We start from the raw sequence: 23113 nt of genomic DNA on the forward strand, positions 1-23113 counted from the left end.
TTTTTTTTTTTTTTTTTTTATTATTATGTCGTTTGGGTGGAGGTTGCCTTTACCTCTCAAATTTACTGAATTCTGGCAACTTTTTTTATTGTCCCTTGCTTTCCTTATGCTTTCTGTTCTTTGGTTTTTGTTGTTTAGTTCTGTGGCATTTTAAAAACACACAGATCTTGTTTAAAAGCTTTCACCCAAGGGATTGATTGCTCAGCGTGTTTGGAGGTTTGACTTTTCAAGTGTGTTAGTAATCTCATGTTACATCAGGTCTGAAACTTTTTCATTTTATCAGTTTTCTTTAGAATTGCAGTTAAATGAAACCTCAAAAAATGGACAGTACAAAGCCAAAAAGCTTTCTTCAGAAGGCAGATACTGCCCATAGTTGCTTTCCTGTTCTCTGAGAAGCACAGTTGTTGTTTTATCTGTTTTAACTGCTTAAATCCTAGGCCAGCATTTCTTCCAGACCCAAATGATGGCAGTTTGTATACGCTCGGTGGCAAGAATAATGAAGGCTTGACTGTAAGTATATTTTGCAAATTCTCTTCTCTGATAATTTTTAGACGAGTGCCTTAATCAGACTCTCACAAAGGATATGTGCCCAAGGGAACTTCCTGCTTCTTAACAGTACTGTGACGTTTTGCAGGCTGTCTCTGTTTTTGTACTGCTTACGGGAAGAGTACCAGTTCCTTGGAAAAGCTTGATCACACTAGCCGAAAAGCAGCCTCTGTTGCCTGTGCCAGTGTTAGGATACATGTTCTTGGGAATGACAACATCCTCCACTGTGTTGCTGGCAGCTTTGCAGAGTGAAAACATACTTTATAAGAGGGAAAAGTTACCACCTTTCTTGTGACCATCAGGAAATGATTTTGGATTGAAAGTATCAGCAGCAGACATATTTGTTCTGTCCACTTGTACTGTTTTTCTAGAACTTGTTAAAATAACGGTGATGACAAATAACATTTCTGTGGCATAATCCAAATACTGAATAATCTCTGTACTACCTGATGGGAAAGCTGTGCCCAGAATAACACGAATCAGATATGTCCCTGTCCCCCAAATACTTAATTTGCTAAAACTATCTGCAAAAAAACATGGTAAATATACATTCTGTGCTAATGCCTTTAGGAGATGTCATTATAGGATTTAGTAAGCAGACAGAAGTGCTCAACCTTTTCAAAATAGTCACCAATACATGTAACCCACAGATGTTAGCTAATGTTTGACTTTTATTTTCAAATTTTGTGATGAAACTCAGATAAAATGTTCGGCTTCCCACAAGTTTCTTTCCTCTGGCAGCTGCTGTGACTTCCTTTAAGAACTTTAATATTGTTAAATRTTTTAGTGTCTACTCACCACTTTCACCTCCTGTCACCCCAAGTACAGCTAGATACACCATCATAATTTGCAAAATTATTGTTGGTTCTCTTCCCTGGTGAATCCAGGAAGTAGCAATCTATTTGAATCACCAAGTTTCCCTTCTGATAATCTCCCTCTTTTTGAATTAAAGTAAAATATTTCCGGTTGGACACTGTTATAAAATTTTTAGATCAGAGTGGAGTAAGTTTAGTAAATTTAAGTAAATTTAGTAAAGGCCTGATGTTTAGTGTTGGTGCAGCCTGTCCCTTAGTATCCTCTAACCTCGTCCTGATAAAAGCCTCTTAAAACTTAGCAAGGATGTTCGCCCAGTGTGTAGATGAGATACAGGCTTGGCTGTATCTCAAGAACTCCATAGTCAGAGATGCCTGCTTCACCCTCTCAGCCCTCCCATCTGGCCTTTATAAAAGTTACTGTATAGCCCTGCAGAGAAACATTTTATATGTGTTACAGGTGAGGCCCTTAAACCATGACATGTTGAAGCTTAGTTTCTGAATGATCATGGTAGACTGTAAAATAAAACTGCAGCATCTTGGCCTCCAAACCCCTCTGCTGCAAGCAGTTCTTCCATTCCACATGCATTTCTCATGTGTTATAAACTCATTGAGACAGACTTCTCTCTGTCCTGTGTTTGCACAGCAGGGTCTTGACCTGAAATTTTGGGTTCTTGGGCACTGCAGTAATACAAACAAATAATAAAAAACTGTCATTGGAGATTTCTGAAGTTTTCTGGCCACCCTTTTCTGTGAACAAAAGCAAAGACCATTGAACCAATTTAAATAAGCCTTTGTTTTTCTCCCGCCACCAGAAACTTCCATTTACTATCCCGGAGCTGGTGCAGGCATCTCCCTGTCGCAGTTCAGATGGGATCCTGTACATGGGTGAGCTCAAATTTAATCTTAGATTGTAAAATGCTCAGCAACTAGAATAGGTAGAGAGCCCCAGACAGAGTGCATGGAAATACTCTATTTTGGGGGTATTAATTGTAGTCTTTCATGAAGCTTTCTGATGTCAGAGAATCTGATGAACACAGAGCTGAGTTGCTGTGTGAAGATAAAAAGCCACCTACTTTTCCTGAGGGAGAGAATAGCTTTTCTAAGCAGTGAATAGTCTGTGTGGGTTTTTTGATTTCTTTCTCAACAAAAAGTGATTTCTCTTAAAATCTTCTCGTGCTTGTAAATGTCCTTGACTGCCTATAGTACAATTACCATTAAATTAGAAATCCAGTTGCACCAGGGTTGCACACGTGCCATTATATGAGATCCAATCAGTTTGCCTGTACTACAGGTGATAACAAATTTATGGCTAACTGTCCTGACTCATTCATAATGTCAGATGGAGTTGTGGGGAGAAAGGGAGAAGGAAGGGCAGTTACTACTTGTGACAACAGGAGATGTTAGAGGGATCCGGATGAATTTAGTACTCTTTTCCTATCTGCTGAAGGGCCAATACCTGCTTCTGGTTCTCCACTTTGTATCTCTCTAGTGAAGGGGTTGAAAATGACTATTCGAAGCTTCTAAAATGAACACATACACTTCAGAATCAAACAAATATTAAAGGCTGTGGCTCATGGATAGTCTAGAGTCGGACGTARGGATTACAATCCTTAATCAATTTGAAATGTGTAGACTCTCATAATTTCTTTCCCCTTACTGTCCTTCAACAGTAGCACCTCAGTTGCCTCTTCTGCTAGCTCACAAGATCTTTCACACTCAGAATTCTCTGTGTGTTAGTTATTATTGGTATGGAAAAATATTTTATCTTACAGTACTTATTCAGAATATTATATTTAGTTGTTCTTGTCAATATTTGGGATTGACCAGTAGTGCCAAATGATGAAGGTTAATTGTGAGAAATTATTTTATTAAAAATGCTTTATTCATATTAAGTTCATAAGCTTACTAAAGAAAAAAAAGACCAGAAAGCTTGATGGAAATACAAATTTCCAACTGAATGGTAATGTTGCTTAAATGATGGTTGCAGGTAAAAAGCAGGATATTTGGTACGTGATCGACCTCATGACTGGGGAGAAACAGCAAACTTTGACTTCTTCATTTGCGGAAAGCCTTTGCCCATCAACATCCCTCCTGTATCTTGGGAGAACAGGTCATATGCTTTTTTTTTTTCTGCAGCTTAGAAGAAAGGTTCTTGTTTTCTTTTTTGTTGTTGGGTGGGATTTTTTTTTAGGTTTAGAATCGTAACAAATGACTTTGATCAGTTCAGGTTTTCAAATTTACTTAATTTCTTCGAATATCTTCTGTAAATGATGATTTTAGACTGTACACAGAAAATTTATTAACTCTTCATAGCAGTGGAAAGATACTGTTTTTTTTAAATGCTGGGAGTAGACGCGTTCCACTATTCTTCTTGTTGACTAAGTGGCATTTATATTATCCTTATTTAGTTATGCATTCCACTAGCAGCTGAGAGCCTAAGTTTGCATCTGTAACATAATCATAAAAAACAGTTTAAGCAAAATGGAGATACAGCATATTCACTGAAAATACAAATGCATTATTCTAAATAACTATTAAATTAGACCAGGAATCAATATATAGGTGTTGACTAGCAAAAAGGAATTAGTCTTACAGACTTAGTCTTTAACCTTTACATGAATGTGTTCTTTAAATATTCTTAAGTGTGCCAGCTCAGTTACAGAACATAAATATTGAATTTTAGAGTGCATGGTTTGGAAACTTGTAAATAAAATAGAGTACATCAGAAGAAGTCACGCAGAAAAACAAAATTCTGGTAACATGGGCAGTAACTGCCTGCTGGGCTTCTCTTGTTCTGAGGTTCCTGTAGATCAGTATATGAGTGGATTGGGTATTACCTTTAACATCTATGAGATGTTTGTTTATCATGATGTTAGGAAAATGAAATGCAGACAGCATTATGTAGTGTGTGTGGTGTTTTGAGGAGTGTCACATTTGAGGCGATTGATTCTATTCTCTCATAGGTTTTTTTGCTTCACAGACTGTATATTTTTTAACAGAGTACACGATCACAATGTATGACACTAAGAAGAAGGAGCTGCGATGGAATGCCACCTATTTTGATTATGCAGCTACTCTGCCTGATGAAGACATAAAATACAGTAAGAATTCAATTGCTGTCTTAAATTTTCACGTATTGGTCATAGGTTTTGCATACAAGAAAAATATTCTGACTTTTTCTATAATTAATAGGTCAGGCTGTCTCTTTGATTTTTGTACCTTAATACCTTGAGCCTGTTGGCTAGTTTCAGCTAAACTCAATTCAGCTAAACTCAAGGTACAGATCCTGAAGATATGACACTTAGAAATTTAGCGAAAAATGGCAGGAGAGAAGACAAACCTAAGCTACTGTGTGCAATTAGAAAAAAATTGTTGCACGCACTCCAGAGTTGTCTGTTATTTTGCCCAGGCTGCGCATGGTTCCAGGCTGTTGGCATGTGTTGCTGGAACAAGAGATCTGAGTCCACCCAGAAAGGAACCTCCCTGCTTTGTAATAAGGGTCCTGGCAGTTTGGGGGGCAGCACAGAATATGGATTTACAGGAATTGGCTCGTAAGGAAGTACTGGGATTCCTGTGATGGGTTGGAAGTGCAGGAAGCAATAGGTTTCACTTGCTCTGATGCTCTAAGAGGAAACTTGGAGAAGGGACTTTTCTTTGTTTATTTTGTTCTGCAAAAGGGGGAACAAAAGAATTTTTTTCAGTCGCTTAATCCTAGAGTGTCTTCATAGATCTGAATGCTCAATAGGTTCCATGCATTGAACTTGTCTCCTAAAGGAAGAGGTGGTCACGTGGCTTCACCCTAAATACTCTGTGTGATTTTGGAGGTCTTTCAGTGTTTCAGTTTCCAAGTCTGTAAAAGGGGGGCAAACGTTCCCTCCTGCAGACTTTGAGAAGCTTAAATCATGTTTGCAATAGTTGTGCTTACCAGCTGGGTGCTGCAGAAAGAATGCAAATTATATTAGTGTTGATAATAGTGAACAGCAGTGATCTTTATCCCATCTGAGAATTCCAACATGCGTTTTTATTATGATAGTAAAAATGTATGCATACTAACATCAAAATTAGTAACATTAATTAAGGAAACACTATTCATGGTTGTATAAAATTGAGTTATTTTGCATTTAAAGTAGAGGTTCAACCTGTTAATTAAAAAGAAGATGGTGTAATCTACCTAGCATTCACTGCTTGTGGTTTAAGTGCTGAGTAAATAGCATTGCTGCAGATCATTTTTATTTAAAGCTCTTAAGTGGAAAGGGGAGTCCTGAAGAGTTAACTCTTAAATTTCAGGGCTAGGTCATTACAGCTGAGTCCAGGTCTAGTGCCTATAAAAATGCAATTTATGTTTAAAAATAGAATTGTATGTCAGGTCAATGAGATAAAAATAAAAAGTAGAAAGCTTCTGATTCTGATTCCTAGTAGATATTTTGCCACATGACGGAACTATTGCACAGATAAAACATGCCCTTACATTAAGGCAAACCTTTGTTACAGAGTAGAATTGCATTTCCTTTCTTACTGTTGGAACTTTTTTTAAAAAACAAGAATCACAGAATCACAGAATCACTGAGGTTGGAAGGGACCTCTGGAGATCATCTAGTCCAACCCCCCTGCTCAAGCAGGGTCACCTAGAGCACGTTGCACAGGATTGCATCCAGGCGCGTTTTGAATATCTCCAGAGAAGGAGACTCCACCACCTCTCTGGGCAACCTGTTCCAGTGCTCTGTCAAACAAACGTTACCTTCTCTCAGGATCTGGAATAATGAACACTAAATAATACGTGACACTGGGTTTTATCTTTGTATCTTGAACACTTCAGTTGATCTTCTACATTCGAATTACCACTAAGCGAGGTTGATCAAAATGGAGTGTGCATGGGCTGCCTACGTTTGCTTTTGTAGGTACTGAGCACAGAGCAAGTCTGCAGGAGACTCGCTGCTCTCGCGGCAGACACCGAGTCTCCTGCATCTGGACACTGAACAAATATGGATGAGCTTGCAGCCGTTTGCAAGGGACTTCTCAGTCACCCACGAAGGCTCCCCTTTCAGCTTGTGACAATGGTGTGATTTATATGTTAATTAATCTGCAGGTTTAGTCCAGTGAGATCTGTAAATCCTTGTTGTTACATACTGAAGACATGAACTAAATGCATAGAATATACTTCCTGATGGTGTGAGAGAACTGATTTTTTTATCAGTCTAACTGACAACTGAGTCGCTGATTAGCTACCCTTTTGGCAGTATAAGATATAATAGACTACTTAGTTAACACAAGGCTTGAGCTGCTAATATGTATTATTAAAGTTGCATGTAAACAGCAATCCAGATAACCTCCTGTGTATTTGTATATTGTAGAAATGTCTCACTTTGTGTCTAACGGAGATGGGCTGGTGGTCACCGTGGACAGTGAGTCTGGGGACGTACTGTGGATTCAGAATTATGCTTCTCCTGTGGTAGCTTTTTACATCTGGCAACGTGAAGGATTACGGAAAGTAATGCACACAAACGTGGGGATAGAAACTCTGCGCTACTTGACGTTCATGTCTGGGGAGGTTGGACACATTACCAAGTGGAAATATCCTTTCCCAAAGGAAACAGAGACCAAGAGCAAATTAACGTGAGCATGAATATTCCTGTTGTTCTCACCGTCTATTTGACAGGGCTTTGTCATTAAAACCTTATTTACATTCATACATTTAATGATTGTTCTACAAGTTTCAAGATGGTGGAAAGAATACATAAAAGCAGCCCTAGCTCTCCAGCCTTTATTGTATGTTGTATTTGTCCTTTTACTCTTTAAAGGAGGAGACAAAAAAACTATCAGAAATTTAGCAGGTGTATATTCGTAACTTCTGTCAGATGAGTAGGTGTTTTGTGTTGAATTAATAAAGGAATAGTTTTTATAATGTGGAATATTTCATTTAGGTGCATAGCATTTTGGTAAATATCACTTACTGAATAATGCAGAAATAGGAATTGAGTTATGTCAAATGAGTAGTTGTGATGTAAGTGCTCAATTAACAAGGCTTTCATAATTAAACAGAATGGCTTGATAGTACAGCAGTGCTTAAAAAGAATTTATAGATCCAGTCTTTTCAAGAAATAAATATTGATGATTTTGGAAACTCATGCATTATTTCTGAAGGATTGTGCTGCCAAGATTTTAGCTAAGAATGTGGAACGTGCATTTGACTATTTCTCTCTTAACATGTATTGTTTTTTTCCTAGACCAACTCTATATGTAGGAAAATATTCCACAAGTTTGTATGCATCGCCATCAATGGTGCATGAAGGAGTAACTGTCGTGGTAAGTATGGAGCTGCCAGAACTGAATGACACTTTCTGAAAAGTCCCTTCACAGAATTAGTATCTTTCCATTAAAAAAAAAAAAAAAGGTAAAATGGAAACATACAMAAGATTAAAAAAAAAAAAAGAGCCTTGTGATAGCCAAAAAAAAGTCTGTTTTGAGTGACAGAGATGCAGAAAGAAACTGGAACATACTTTTATCAAAATGTACAGAATTATTCTAAAGTCCAGTAATCACATAATGAACTAATTTCTTTGAGAACTGGCCACAGTGCAGCAAGAACAGGAATATTTTGATTGCATGTGGAATTTGGAGACTTGTTTTGTTAAATCATGATATGCATTCCTAAATAAAACGGTTTTATAAATACACTATTCTGTCTTCTAATGAAAGACAAAATATTACATGTTATAAGCTGGACCTGTACTCAAACAAATTTGATCTGATACCTGAAAAGAGATCCAAAAAAAATAAAACACTGAAGGCTGTAGAAGCTCTACAGAAATCTTTTCTAAAATTGCAAATTGCTTTTGAGAAATGCATGACAAATTGAATATTGGATGAAACAATTAACAGCCTTAGAATGTATGACCATATTTCAGGAAGCTTTTCAAATGCTGCAAAGACATAACTGTAGCTCATCAGGAATTGTGCCAGGCAAGCTTAACGGAGTGGACCAGAGGTTGCTTTGTGCTATTGTTGGTGCATTGTGGTTAATGATGATAAAATTGCCATCATCAAAGTAACTTCCCCTACGTAGGAGACTGCACTGTATTTTTGTTTTGTTCACCCTGTAGCTTTCCAGGTAGGAAATAAAGATCCTGTTTCACTTTTCTAAAAAAAAGAGAGAGTAATCTCATCTCCTAGGCAACTTGTAACTTAGAAGGGAAATAGGTCTAATGTCCAAGGTTGTCTGAGCAGTGGCTGAGGGTATAACGGAAGCAGTATTTACTTTCAGTCATTTTGCTGCCAATATATAATTTTTGCTTGTCCATCCATTCTGACCTACATTTTTTACTTACTTGGTTTCTTAAATATTATAGAGACACAGTGCTTCATCAATTGTAACAATAGGTCTCTTTTCTAGCCCCGCGGCAGTGCCATACCCCTACTAGAGGGTCCGAAAACAGAAGGAGTCACAATTGAAGACAGTGGCGAGTGTGTTATCGCCCCCAGTACGGATTTAAAGTTTTCAGGCAGACTGAAAGAAAAGAACAAACTCAACTATTGGAACGACTGGCTTCTAATAGGTATCCGCGGTCCCTCGCTCGGCCCTTGTCTGCATCTCCCGCAGTATTGCATTGCCATCTGGTGGACAGACGGTTATAATTCACACCTCAGAGCTGTTTCTGAACTGTTGTAAAGCGCAGCTCAAACGACTACCTGAAGTCAAGTGCCCAGCAATTACTGAATTCTAGTAATCGTTCTATGTGCAATATTAATTCCTCCTCTTTTGCATATGAATTGCAGTAATGTCCGTAAGTAAACAACCACATACTTTTTTTTCCAAGGCCCCTGCTTTATCCCTTGCATAGGATGAAGAGTGCTCTGCTCAATATATGGAAAGCTGTTTAATATGTATTTTGCTCCTTCATCCAGAGAAGAGTAAAAATTTATTTAGTTTATTATTTATGTATTGTATTCTGGTTCTTTAATTCTGTTGGACATTTTAATCATGCATAATATTACCTTAATTCTTGCCATATGGATCAGAGGGTAATGTTTTCTCCATTTTACAAATGGGGCATTAAGGCACAGATGTTAAAGCTTTTATTAATAAAATGTCAGCCCATTTTGTGTGTCCCAAATCCCCAAATTTAGAAACTGTTTTTTCAGGGTGTTTACAGTTTTTCTCCAAAAATGAAGAACAATCTGTGGTTCAGTTGTTTTAAATGATGTAAATTTTATAATTAAGTAATATATCATATGCTGTATGATCTCTGTGGCAGGGATGTAACTTTCAGCTGCCTTAACCACTGCCTTTCTGTAGTCCCTTCCTTGTTTGTTTTATACTGTTCAGCTCTCACAGTAAGCAAAGCAGCCTCTCGTTAAACAGTTCTGACTCATCCCCAGCCCTCTCTGCTCAGTGACCCTGGCCCTGAGTCTCTGCCCTCCTTTTTCTGCCCTGCTGTATCCAGGAGCAGGTGTCTTCCTCTGTCTACTCCAGTTACAAAAGCTGGGAGTACGGCAGCGTCTCCCTCCTCTCATGTTAGCGGCACAGGCCGAAGGAGCATGAGGAGCAATTGCATCTAAGTCTTGATTCAATTCTTGCTTCCTTCGTGCGCAGCATAATCCGTTCTGTTCAGAATCGTTTAGGCCCTGGAACATGATCTTTGCCCTCAAGGCCACATCACAAAGTAAAACTAACTTGAAAGTGAGGCGGCTAGGAAGCATTCCAGTGCGTGTTCCTCAGATGGTCACAGAGACCTCAGAAACTAAATCCACAGCCAGTGCTTGAGCACAGAGTTGTTCAGGCTTGAGGTCACTATACCATGAAGGAGATCTGTGACTGTAKGGGCACAACAGAAGAAAAAATGTTTGAGTTCTTATACTGCGATGTTCTCAAGCTTTTTTAAAATCAGCTTTATGTATGCTGTTCAGCAAAGATGCTGAAATGAAGGGATAACTTTCGTAAAAAGGGACAATTTTTAAATTTCAACGAATGTTTTTTATTTAAAGGGCACCATGAAACACCATTGTCTGCCCCTACAAAGATCCTGGAGAAATTCCCAAGCAACTTACCTAAAAGGCCTGAAAATGTGATCCCAGCTGACTCTGATAAAGCCACTATTGAAGAGGTTTGTGATGATAATCATCATCTTACTGGTCGATTGAAGAATAAGGAGAAAGAGTGGAAATTGGGGAAGGAGTTGGAAGAAAAGCTACATGGAATTACTTCACATTTTTGTGGCAGTATTTTCATGTACTTGACATGTAGTATCACTGGTATCATAATGTATCATTCCTTATTTCAGAATTAGGGCTTTCATCTGCTTTTCTTCCACAAGCACAGCTTTCTTTGACTTTGGTAGGATTAGAAACTATTAAAAATGATTTAACAGACAGGCTAGCATATACTGTCTATTATCCATGAAGACATTGAACTAACAGAGCTTTTTCCTGCCTCTTAGGTTATTGACATAGTTGAAGGTTCCTCAACAGAAGTGCCTCCGGCTATTCCAAAGGATATTGAGGAGAAACCTGCTCGGCCTATCCCTCGGCCAGAGGCTCCTGTAGACTCTATGTTGAAAGACATGGCCACGATCATTCTCAGCACTTTCCTGCTTGTGGGCTGGGTGGCTTTTATCATCACGTATCCAATGGTAATGCTGACTTAGCTTGATGTTTTTGTGAGTTCTGGGAGAGATGGTAACATTTTACAGCTTAGCCTAGAAATGATTCAGGGGTTAGGAAATAACCCCCTACAGGGCTCTTTCCTCCTTGATAATTCCCAGATATGCAGTGGGTAGTAGGTGCTGTATATATGACATGACTGATTTCTCTGGCATATGTGCCAATTTTTGAGATTTTTTTGTACGTTCCACTAATTCTGTTTTTTATATGCGTTACTCTTTTCATGGACATGATTTTAACACCATTGGCTTCACTCCTCCCTTCCTCACCTGAACCTCTATCGGGTTTTCTGGCTTTTGGACCCCTTTATCCTTCCGTGGTGTGAAGACACCTAGTAACAGTCAGCTTTTGCCATATTAACCAACTGGTCTGATTTCTCAGCTTTGCTCTGAGAGCTCACAATGAAATTGAGAACATGAGTGAAAGCCCCTTCAGTTCTGCAGCCTACTGCTAGTGTGGTAACATGAAAAATCTCCCCTACCTTCTAGATGTACCTGCCCTCATAGCTGCAGAGTTCCCTTGTGTGACATGACTATGAGAAACGCCTTCGCTTGTGGAATTGAGGTCCTCTCTCCTCTCTCACAGAGTGTACATCAGCAGCAACAGAGACAGCATCAGCTGGAGGAGAAGATACAGCTCTTGCAGCAACAACAGCTGCCCTTCAGTGCTCCCAGCGATCTGTCGCCAGAAGCGGATTTCTTGGACGCCTCCTACGTACGGACAGAGAGCTCAGCTACCAGCACACCAAATCTGTCCCCCAGAGCGTCAAACCATTCTGCGTATTCCAATATCTCCACGTCTGATGTTGGGAGCTGTCTTTCCACTGAGCAAGAAGAGGGAGGTAAAGTTGATCTAGTGTCTTTCATTTTGAGTTTCACTGTATTTCTCCAACTTGTATGGTAATGTAGCAAACAGTTAAAAAAACTTATGATACCGCATAGATCACAAAGCTGAAAAAGGACCATCATGCTCATTTAGTTTGAGGTTTTGCAAAACAGTAGGCAGATGTGTCATGTCCTGATTCTGTTTGAGCAGAAATATTTGCTTTAGAAGATACCAGATAATAATTGCCATGTGATTTTATGTTGTCTGGGGGGTATGTTCTTATCATCTGTAGCCATTCCAGGGAGAGGTGAATTTCCACCACTACCCCTCTCCCCCACCAATAAGAACCAACAGTCTTGTCCACCTCAGGCCTACTTCTTCTGCTAAACTTCATTATATGGTTTTCCTGAGTAAACTGTGACATTCATCTGCACATAGAAAATAAAATGGCAGCCAAAGTTCAGACACCAGTGTACAATAATTCCTTTAAATAAAAATATGTATTATTATCATTAATGGGAATCAAGAACTAAGAATTATGGAATCTGGTTTGCTGTACTGCCTGACCTCGTGTGTGCTCTTTTGTCGCTTCAAAGGCTATCCAGGCGACCTGCCAGTAAACCCACTTTCTGTAACTGTCATTTTGCATTTCCTAAATTCACTCAAGCATCTCTAAACTAGAAAGAGTTTGTCTGCTGAGACCCACTGGTTTCTTGTACTGTCTGAGGCATGACCTTTCCAGACTGTCAGTTATCTCAGGTGGTCTGTACAGCTTGTGTTTGAATGTGTTGGATTATTTGGTCACCTGTAAATATTTGCTGGTTCAACATAAGTACCAAAATGCAGATGTTCATTTGTTTTGATCATATGTATTGTGAATTTAAATGTGAGCAAAAGGATTTTTACATCCTGGCCTAGAAGGATGCACAATCGCAGAAGGCTGGCTTTTTCCATCCYAAAACAGTCCTGTTTCTTGGTTTCTGTTCAGATGAAGATACAAACAGAGTGATGGTTGGCAAGATATCATTTAACCCAAAAGATGTATTGGGACATGGAGCTGAAGGAACAATTGTTTACAGGTAGAAAACGATATATGCATTCAGCTTTAAATTGATCAATTAGTATCTTATTTGCATTAGGATTTTCTTTTTTAAAAATACTTATTTAATGTGAACAGAAATGGAAATTTTAAAGTATATTGAGTGTGTCTGGAATATTTTCCTGCAATGTTTCTTCACTAGCAAAAATCTTTCCCTTGGAAATATTTAGTAAATAAAGGTTTAATGACAAAATAGATGTTTCCAGCATGGGAATGCTTTTTTAATATGCCTCTGTAAAATGTCTTCTGTTGTCACTTGCCTACCTGCTTTGTATAGAGAGAGTCTAAAAGGTTTATGTTGTTTCCTGTCTGCAGGGGGACATTTGATAACCGAGATGTTGCAGTGAAAAGAATTCTCCCCGAGTGCTTCAGCTTTGCAGACCGTGAAGTGCAGCTGCTGCGAGAGTCAGACGAGCATCCTAATGTGATCCGCTATTTCTGCACAGAGAAGGACCGGCAGTTCCAGTACATAGCCATTGAGCTGTGTGCTGCCACCTTACAGGAGGTGATGGGTCACTTAACAAACCTAAAGAACCTGTGAGAGTCTTCTCACTGGAAGGCCTTTCATTTTCCTTAGCTTATGTTGTCGAAGTGTCTGCCACAGGAGATGTTCCAGGTATTCTCGCCATCACYTGTGTGACAGTTATATATTCCTACAACAAACAGTGGTGTTCTCAGAAATATTTTCCCAACCATGTACTGCTCAAAGGCCAGACACTCCTGTCCTTTCATTTTCCTTCCCGTGAAGGACTCTCTTTTAGCCATCCTGCCTCTCCTACCATCGGAAGCACTTTGAAGTCCTCCTACACTGTTGCTTCTGGAGGCACAGTGATATCACAGTGATATGTAGAATTCTAGCTCTGATTGATGTTATAGCAATCATCTTTTCAGAGCAAAATGGCTCTTGCAAGCATGTAGCCAGCTAGCATTAGACTGCCTGCAATTTTCCTCGTTTAATGCTTTTTTTTTTTTTTTTGGTAAGCTTATTATCTATGCAGAGGCTAATGATAAGCATTGTTGTAGCTTTATCATCTGTCTTTCTGTTGTGATTTATAGTACGTTGAGCAGAAGGCCTTCAGTCACCATGGCTTACAACCCATCGCTCTCCTGCAACAGACGACATCTGGTCTTGCTTACCTGCACTCCCTCAGTATTGGTACGAATAACTTGTTTCAGTATGAGCTGCAGATGGTACATTTTCTTAACTATAAGAAGATAAGCTGCTCTGGTGCTGGGAGCTTGCTCATTTAATCTGTGAAGAGAGTTCTAGCACCTCTGTTCTCCTCCTCCCCACCCCCCCTCCACACGCATGCACACGTGTGCTTTTTTCCCTCCCTCCATCTTTTCCTTCCTCCCTTCCCTCTTCTCATCCTTTTCACATTCCTCTTATGATTCTGCTCTGGGATACTGTTTTCAGAGTAGCACAGAGCCTTGTGGCTAAGACCTTATGTTGACAGCAGACCGTAGTTTTTGTTCTAGCACTTGTTTGACACAGTGACTTTCTGCCTATAAAACTGCTGACTAGAGTATTAAAGCTAGTTGTTACCGTTTGTTCAGGGCTCTGCGTTTTTGGTGCAGAGAATGGTGACTGAAGAGTATGTGATGAGCCTCTACCAAAGACAAGAGAGAGAGGGAGGTTAAGACCTTGATTTAACAAAAAGCRGTTCAGCCTTGTGAGAAGACCACGGTGCAAACACATTAAAGGTTTACATATATCATGGGGATTGCCTAGAGGGAATAAGCCAGTGTTTGTAATAGTCCACAGGGACCTGAAGCCCCATAACATCCTCATCTCGATGCCTAATGCCCATGGGAAAGTCAAAGCCATGATTTCAGACTTCGGCCTGTGCAAGAAGCTGGCAGTGGGCAGGCACAGCTTCAGCCGCCGGTCGGGCGTGCCAGGCACCGAAGGGTGGATCGCCCCAGAGATGCTGAGTGAAGACTGCAAAGAGAACCCTGTAAGTCACCACCTTTCAGGCTCCTCCTGGGAGAAGAAAGCACAATGCAGGGCAAGTGGGGTGCTACATGGGCACAGTAAAAGAAAGATACTAGTGTTGGATGCCTGTGCATTCATGCTAGCTTGCAACTAAATTAACAATGGTGCAATATATACATATATTTTTATATAGCGATTTTTTTCAATTACTTACAAGTTTCATATAGCAAAATGTGATTCTGGAAAGTTTTCTGCCTATAGATGCACAAATAACCACCTTGTGATGATGGCCCAAACTCTTCATGAGGGGGAAAAAAAATAAAAATGTGTTATTGCTATGAAAGATTATTTATTTGCAGACATATACTGTGGACATCTTTTCAGCTGGCTGCGTCTTTTATTATGTGGTATCTGAAGGCAGTCATCCCTTTGGCAAATCTCTACAGAGGCAAGCCAACATTCTGCTTGGTGCATACAGCCTGGACTCTTTAAATGCAGAGAGACATGGTAAGAAAACATAAAGAAGTGCTACAAGAGTTTAGAGAAGTTTCAGTGGGTGGTAAAATAAACAATAGAAACAACAGAAAAATTATGAACCACAGTGATCCCCCAAATGGGTAATGGTGAAAATTATACTATTATACTTAGGCACTCCCACAGAAAAGTTAGAAGCTCTTAAAGGTCTTGAAATTACTGCCCCAAAACATATAAGTGATACAAAATTTTGAGCCCTGCAGCCTTGACTGCTCTAGAGTTATTTATTTCATGTATTTAAGGGGTAGGAAAGAGCTGAACTTTGATCTTCATACTTGCACTAGTTCAACACTATGGACTTCCTGGTGATTGTACAGTGTATATATGAGGGTGGTACTTGAGCTAGTGTGGCCAAGCATTCAGGATTGTATTGAAAGTAGTAGAGAACATCATAAAGATACAAAACATTAGTTTTCCGTACAGCCTATGAATTATCACCCTTTTCCTTGCAGAAGACATAGTTGCTCGTGATTTAATAGAGCAAATGATAAACATGGACCCTCAGAAACGTCCGTCTGCCAGCTGTGTGCTAAAACACCCATTCTTTTGGAGTTTAGAAAAACAGCTCCAGTTTTTTCAGGTTTGTCTTGACTGTTTTCAATCCTTTCAGTTCTAGGCATTTTTCAGATCTTTAATTCAGTCTCTCCTAGCTTTGTGGATGCTGGAAGTAGAATCCACAACCTTACTGTGAGGAACGAAGCAGCAAAGTTTTAATATCTAGGTGGTATCTTCAAGGAAATGGTTCAGTCTTACAGAGGATCACATATAGTGGGGCTAAAACACAATGTTATCAACTTAAATTTGAGTGAGGAAAGTCTTTAGTAGTTAGGATAGCAATGCACTGGGCCACTTTGCCAGGCAGGTTTTTTTAAGAACAGGGTAGACCACTGTGGTGAACATGCGTAGTTAATCCTGATTTGTGGTGGGAACTGGCTGATGACTTGAGGATCTTTTCAGTTTTATCTTCTACTCTGCAATCCAAACACTTTGGCAGATAGATGGTGAAATATCATCTCAGAAGCTTCTCTCTCCTACTCCCAAGCATAACCCATTGCATTGTACTTTGTCATGAAGTAGAATTCTACCTCCACTATCAAGACATGCTGTAATTGGCCAGAAGAAGTGATTTTAAATTGTCAGGAAAAGTTTGGAAGCAAAACTAATAAGAACCTGAATGTCTCTTCCAGGATGTTAGTGACCGGATAGAGAAAGAATCTTTAGATGGTCCAATCGTCAAGCAATTAGAAAGAGGAGGAAGAGAGGTGGTAAAAATGGACTGGAGAGAGCACATCACTGTTCCTCTTCAGACAGGTAATGAGATTTTATTCCATCAGTGTTTTTCCTTGTTTGCAGGGATGGKAAAGTAATGATAGCTTTGTCTCAGTTGTAGCACATGATCTTTACTTGTCAACAAAGTATTTGTGTATATACATGAAACACATCTATAAATATACATGAATGTGGGCACACATACCTTATTTTTGAGGCCAGCAACTTAGAGCATCAAAGCACAAAAAGCCTTAATTTTTTTTGCAGATCTTCGAAAATTCAGATCATATAAAGGAAGCTCAGTACGAGATCTTCTGAGGGCAATGAGAAATAAGGTAAAGGACTTATCCTAAGTGTCTTTAATGAGACTATATATGCACAGACTATGTGTACCAAGCAAACTTAAGCCACTCCAATTGTTTCCTTAAGGCTGAGTAAGCAACATACACACTGTAATCTGCCTCCACTTGTTGTTTGTTGCCAGTCTGCCTATTTTACCCTGTTTTAGGTTTTGAGCTTCTTTACAATTGACTTTGTCCGGGAAAATGCACCTTGTTCAGACAGATCTATTTAAAAGAGTGATTGAGCTTTTCCCTATTTTTCTTTTACAGAAGCACCATTACAGAGAACTGCCTCCTGAAGTGCAGGAGACCCTGGGTTCCATCCCGGATGATTTTGTATGTTACTTTACAGTTCGTTTCCCTCACCTGCTCCTGCATACCTACAAAGCTATGCAAATATGCTGCCAAGAAAGACTGTTTCAGCATTACTATATTCAGGACTCTGCAGAGAAGAGTCTTGGGGGAGACACTGTTTGAAAAAAAAGGGGGATGGAGCTTCCCTCTCTGGAACCGACATTCCAAGCACAGGGCTGTGAAACAGGCCTACCTTTAGCAGGGAAAAGTGGGATCATTGAAGAGCTGAATTCTCTCTTTGAGGAAACCAAGCTTCCAAAAAGTGCCTTGTACTGTCTGCGCTGGATCAGGAGATGGTAGGAGCCCAAGGAGTAAGTGGTAACTTCAGAAAAGCAGTGAACCCTCATGATGGAGTTATCCCAAGGGAGTTTTTAAGACAGTGAAAATGGAGTGCAAAAGCTGGATGTAACCATCATTCAATATCMCTATACTGTAGCTGATTTTAAAACTCATGTATTTTACTGCACAGAATCAAAATACAGTGATTGAAATCATATAATTACTAGGGACTAAGATCTGCAAAAAGGAGCCTTTTAGTTGTAGCAAATCATCAGACCCTGCCATTGCACTACTGCCACAGTCTGTTAGGCACACCGCGGTGATTGTAAAGGGAATCACTTTTAATTACCCCAAACCAGTAAAGAGAATACAATTTCTGTTTAATCACAACTACCCTGGAAAATTAGTCCCTCATACTTGAACAGATACAATGAAGTTCTAAAAAAATAGACTAGAAAAATCAAATCAGTTAAAAGATTTACTTTGCAAATAAGGCTTATTGTTTAAATATCAACCAGTGTTCACAGAAGAGCTTGAACAGTACTTGAATTAAATCACAGTTTCAGAATAGATCTACAGAAGAAACTTTTTATACATTGATGTCGGCTATTAGCTGTTTGTGAGAGGCTAATAATTTATCTACTGCAAGTGTTCCTTACTTTCTACTAAAGAAAGGTTGTTAGTTGCAGAGCCAGAGGTAAGATGAGTCATGGGGAAAGAAAGTAAATAGAAGGCAATAAAAGATGTACAGAGCAGTGAAATCATAGGCAGTGTTTTTAACAGGTGAGATACAGCTGTAAAAGAAGCTCATTTTGTTTTGTATGGGTTGATAATTATGTCCAAGGGAAGCTTATGTTTTTAAAGATGCAGTATTTCTTTTCATTGGCCCTAAAGCTGTGACAAAGCATTAAGTGTGTGTGAAGCATTAAAAAAATGCTGAATTCTAATATGATACAAGTGGGGTGTTCTTTTACAATATATTTATTTAACATATTTATATTTATTTAATTTTTACTACAAAGTGGTATTAAATCCAAGTGGTACAAGTATAAAGCATGCCAAACCTTTCCGAATCATTTTGTATTTGTAATTTATCATACTATAACTGGAAGAGGAAAAGTGATACTGCATCTTTCAATGGAACATATTTGTCTATTCCAGTTAATTACAGATTACAAAGTGGGGGAAGTTAATCTGTCTGATTGTGCCATTGTGTCTTAAACTAGTAAATTATTGACAGTTATATGTATGATTGGGTACATACAGCCACTTTTCTGGAGCTACTTTACTGGAAGTTTTTTCCTAGTTATGTACGAGAGCAAATATTTACATAAGATGCCAAACTGTGCAAGTTACATGTTTCTAAAGCTTGAAGAAAGGGTAGTTTTACCTAAAAAGATTCAAAGCCTATTTCATATTTTTGTACTTCTCATGTAAAAAGTTCTTTTATAATTCTACTAAATAAAGACTTGTACTCAAATAATACAGACTTACTTAGAAAAAAAGGTTACTTCTTTTAGTGACTATGTGTGCCAGAGGAAATAAGCCAGACTGCCTTCGTGCCTGCAATAACACAGCTTCCAGAACCAGGACTGGAAAAGGTAAGGGGGAGAGGCTGAAGTTTTGGCCACGTCTGCCCTGGGCCTCCAGCAGAGAGCACCAGCCACATGCTGCCAGCCCAGAGAACCATCCCAGGTGTGTTTCAGTGGCCTCCTCAAAAACACTCTCTTCCCACCCTTCTAAGGTACTCTGCACTAGTAAACCAAGAGTGAGGCATGGTGCTTGCTATCCCACCACTGACAGCTACGCAGCAAGATGAAAGCTAACTCTGAGCTGATGCAGGAGAACTTCCCCGCTTGTTGCGGAGGGAGGGAGGCAGAGAATTAAAAAACAAAGCAAGCAGAGAGCCTTGTTGGAGACCCTGGAGCCTCACTTTGTTACTCTCACACAGTCCCTACTTCTTGGTGACTGAGGCTAGGTGAACAGGCAAGAYGACAGGGCTGCAGTCATTGCACTCTGCAAAAGATTCTGTCTGCGCAGCACTGACATACTGCAATAGAGGCAGGCAGAGCAACTCCCTAGATCTTGACACACCTTGTTACTGCGCATATCACTGCTGTGCCAGCCAGCCAAGCCTCAAAAATCCCCCCCCCAACCACATCACCCAGTGAGCACAAATCACAGTGGTTATTGCAAAAAAAATACAAATACTGGGAGCTGGTGCCTCTCCCTTGGTGCAATGAAGCATAAGGAAAGAGAAGAGCTTTCCCATAGATAAAAAATTCCCTGTGAAAGTCAACAAATAACCAGGCGGTTTACAGGAAGAATCCAGCCCATGAGGTTTAGCTTTATCTGCAGGAACCTGGATGTGAGTATGACTCACCTTGCACCTACCAGTGCAGCAGCTGTGCCCCACAGTGATAACAGCCACTGCTGGTTTGTGACACTGGCAATCTCTTCCTCAGTACTTTGGTGAGCTGGCCTGGAGTAAATAGCAAATATGGCAGGAGATAAAGTGGGAGAATTTTGCTTAGGGGAAAAAAGAGGGGGAGGGGGTCTATGCTGTCTGAGCAGGGGCAGGACCTGCCACAGCCACCAAAGGGGAGGCTGGCACAGGAACACAGTCCTGCTGCCATATCCCTCTCAGCCCCCCAGAGCCCCAAGGATGATCCCCACCGCCGCCACCACCTTGCACAAGAGCCAGCAGGGCTCGGCCGCAGGCTGCTTTGCCCCTGCCCTGTGGACCCGGGCCACGCTGCCCCTCACAGCCCCACCCAGGCTGTTCCATGAGGAACAAGGCATCCGCTGGATTTCAGAGCAAGCACTGGCCTCGCTCCAGGCTTCAGCATTGCAGGGAAGGGGATGGAGGGGTTGGTGGAACACCAAGAACTTTTGTCTAAAGCACTTTCCATTTTTTTCTTAACAGAAATGATTTGGGGTCCTGTTTAAAAAAAAGGAGGGGGGAGCAGTAATACTTGCTGTATTTCCTCTGAGAGGTAAGCTCAGTTCCACCACTGGAACAAACAACAGTGATCCTCAACTCAGACTAGGATTTTAAATTAATCCCTAGGCTATCTCAAACAGTAAAATAACTTGTGCTCTGTAATTTAAGTCCCTCTCCACCCCTTTAAAGTACCAAAAAAAAAAAAAAAAAAAAAAAACCTACAACATACACACTACCCTGGCTGATCAGCATACTTCACTCATGGTAACACACTGCATGGACAGAACATACATATCCTGCTCAACCACCAGAGACTCTCCAGTACAGAAGCATGGAGAGGAAGTAAGCAATTTAAGTGACTTTGCACACATCAGCGATGATTTTAAAAACAATCCCCCCCACCCGCTCTCTTCCTTCAGTTTTATATCACACTTTGTTTCTCCGTGTAAATATTATGTATCATACTAGATGTATCTGTATCTGGTGAGAGGAGTGAAATCAAGTGAACAGTTACATAGTTACTAAAAGATTACTGTTAAGAGCTGTTAGTATTTTATAGTCTAAATAATTCCAACAGTGGGAAAAGTGTCTTTTGTATATATCCATTCTTGAAAACATTCTCACTTTGTCTAGTCTGATTTACTAACTTCAAAAATGCAAAGAAGTTTGTTGTCAGTACTGTGTCTGCAACCATGTCAGATTAAGCTTCTAGTGATAAAGAAAACTGTCAGTGTTGCAGCTTTGCATTGTTTGCTATTGATAGTGTCAGTAAAATTTAGGGAGAACCAAAATTTCTACATGAGCTGAATTATCCTACCTGTAGGTATAGTTCTAACAATAAAAAGGGGCTGATTTGTTTTTCCAACTTCAGTCAAGTTCTGGGCACAGCTAACACCTGCAAAAGGAATTGCAAATCGCAATGAATTTAGAGCAGTAGCAAGCAAGGTCTCACACAGGATGAAGCCAAAGACTAGTCCATCTAGTCCACGCCTTCACCTTCCTCCGGTCCCCAGAAGCAGGAGCAAAGCCTGTGACTGCTGGCCGGGCAATAGTTGCCTCCTTCCCTCACCAACCCGGGAAGCCCAACAGCAAAGGCAACTCTTAGGGCTGCACTGCTTGCTTGGGAAATCCAGGCTGGCACATTGGGTAAAGCACAAAGGCAGCTTTTCCCAGGACACTTGTGCCAGGAATGTGCAGACCACAACAGCGTCTCAGTTACTAGGAGCCAAACAGATTGCTGCGGTGGTAGAGGAAGCCCCCACTCCACCCTGATCCCCCCTGGTCCCAGTGGGGGATCCAAAAAGTTACCTGGGCAGAGGTAGCTTTCCTAAAGCCTATTGCAGGATATAATGAGGATGGTTTTAGATACGGCATAGCACAGAGCAGAAACAGGATGTCCAAACTGTTACTGAAAAGGACAGAGCTAAGCAAAAGCATTAATTACTTGACAGCTTATGCAACCCACTAACGTGCTGTGGCAAGAGGATTTTTTTTTTTTTTTAAATGAAAATAGTTACTGTGATACTGTGACAAAAGAATTAAACCCAGAAGACTTGGCCAACAGGTTTTGCCTTCTTTCCCTAAACGCTGCCCACAGGCATCTGAGTCGAGATTGCAGATAGCAATCTTTGCCTGTAGTCCATATTCAGAAGTCTTTCTTTGAGGCCTAAGTAGGGCTCTTGCTCTTCAAAGATAACCACTTCTACCCCTTAGAAACAAAAGGCTGAGATCCAAATTCTTTGCCTCATCAAGGCATTATAAACCAAAGGCCTCCCTCGCCCCTTTTCCCCGATAAAGGGAAGAGGTGGAGAAAAAGCCTAACCCTGTAGACTGGCACTCTGCGCCCCTCCCTTGGAGAACGGGGAACTGACGCTCACAGTGCAGATAAAGTACAGACCCATCCTCCTCCTACACCTGGTCACACTCAAATTCCCCAAATTCTGATAAATCAAAGCCRGGGTGCTTTTACAAGCTGGATAAAGCTCCTTGCTCCAGCCAGCTTTTAGGACAAAGGAGGTTTCCCTGCCTTTCAAATGCACCCTCAGATTTCCCTAGCGCTGAAAAGACCTAAACCCCAGCCAGCCAGAATTAACGCCTTCCCCATCCTGCTGAACTACTTTACATGGTGCTCTACTCATCCTTAAGCTCATTTCACATATCTAACTCAAACCACTATGATTCATTCCAGGTAGTGTAATATTAAAAACATGGATTATTTTTCCTCTTACCATCTCTGAGAAATTATCAGTGAACAGCAGTAGTTAAATGAGACCGAACTGCCTAGAGTAACCTACTGTCACCCTTAGAAGCTGAAATCCTCACAGCTACTTAGTGCCAGTTTAATTATTAAGTTAGCACATCATCTCTCCAGTGTTTTGCTCTAAAGGATTTAATGCAGACCCCTTAACTACATACCCCCTCTACTAGGTAGTATGAAAACACCATTAAATACTTTCCTCCACATTCCCAGACCCTTTAACCTAAACAGTTACATTTTTTGTATAGTCAGTTCAG

General features: G+C 40.2%; 1 protein-coding gene across 1 annotated transcript in view; it reads left to right on the top strand.

Annotated features, from left to right (window-relative positions):
• ERN1 (endoplasmic reticulum to nucleus signaling 1) overlaps positions 1–20816 on the top strand; it is a gene marked incomplete at its 5' end in the record, with an annotated part of 46655 nt that extends 25839 nt beyond the window's left edge. The window contains 19 exons of the mRNA XM_026067656.1: positions 438–510; positions 2174–2246; positions 3349–3471; positions 4361–4462; positions 6713–6974; positions 7586–7664; positions 8752–8914; positions 10344–10462; positions 10796–10987; positions 11604–11859; positions 12832–12922; positions 13258–13447; positions 13999–14098; positions 14701–14900; positions 15238–15385; positions 15865–15992; positions 16600–16723; positions 16949–17016; positions 17293–20816. Of these exons, the coding sequence (XP_025923441.1) occupies positions 438–510; positions 2174–2246; positions 3349–3471; positions 4361–4462; positions 6713–6974; positions 7586–7664; positions 8752–8914; positions 10344–10462; positions 10796–10987; positions 11604–11859; positions 12832–12922; positions 13258–13447; positions 13999–14098; positions 14701–14900; positions 15238–15385; positions 15865–15992; positions 16600–16723; positions 16949–17016; positions 17293–17499 (2698 nt within the window). The remainder of the gene's footprint in view (positions 1–437; positions 511–2173; positions 2247–3348; positions 3472–4360; positions 4463–6712; positions 6975–7585; positions 7665–8751; positions 8915–10343; positions 10463–10795; positions 10988–11603; positions 11860–12831; positions 12923–13257; positions 13448–13998; positions 14099–14700; positions 14901–15237; positions 15386–15864; positions 15993–16599; positions 16724–16948; positions 17017–17292) is intronic.
• Between the last annotated feature and the right edge of the window lie 2297 nt (positions 20817–23113).

This window comes from Apteryx rowi, unplaced genomic scaffold (genome assembly GCF_003343035.1).
Source record: "Apteryx rowi isolate R43461 unplaced genomic scaffold, aptRow1 scaffold_26, whole genome shotgun sequence".
Lineage (NCBI taxonomy): Eukaryota > Metazoa > Chordata > Aves > Apterygiformes > Apterygidae > Apteryx > Apteryx rowi.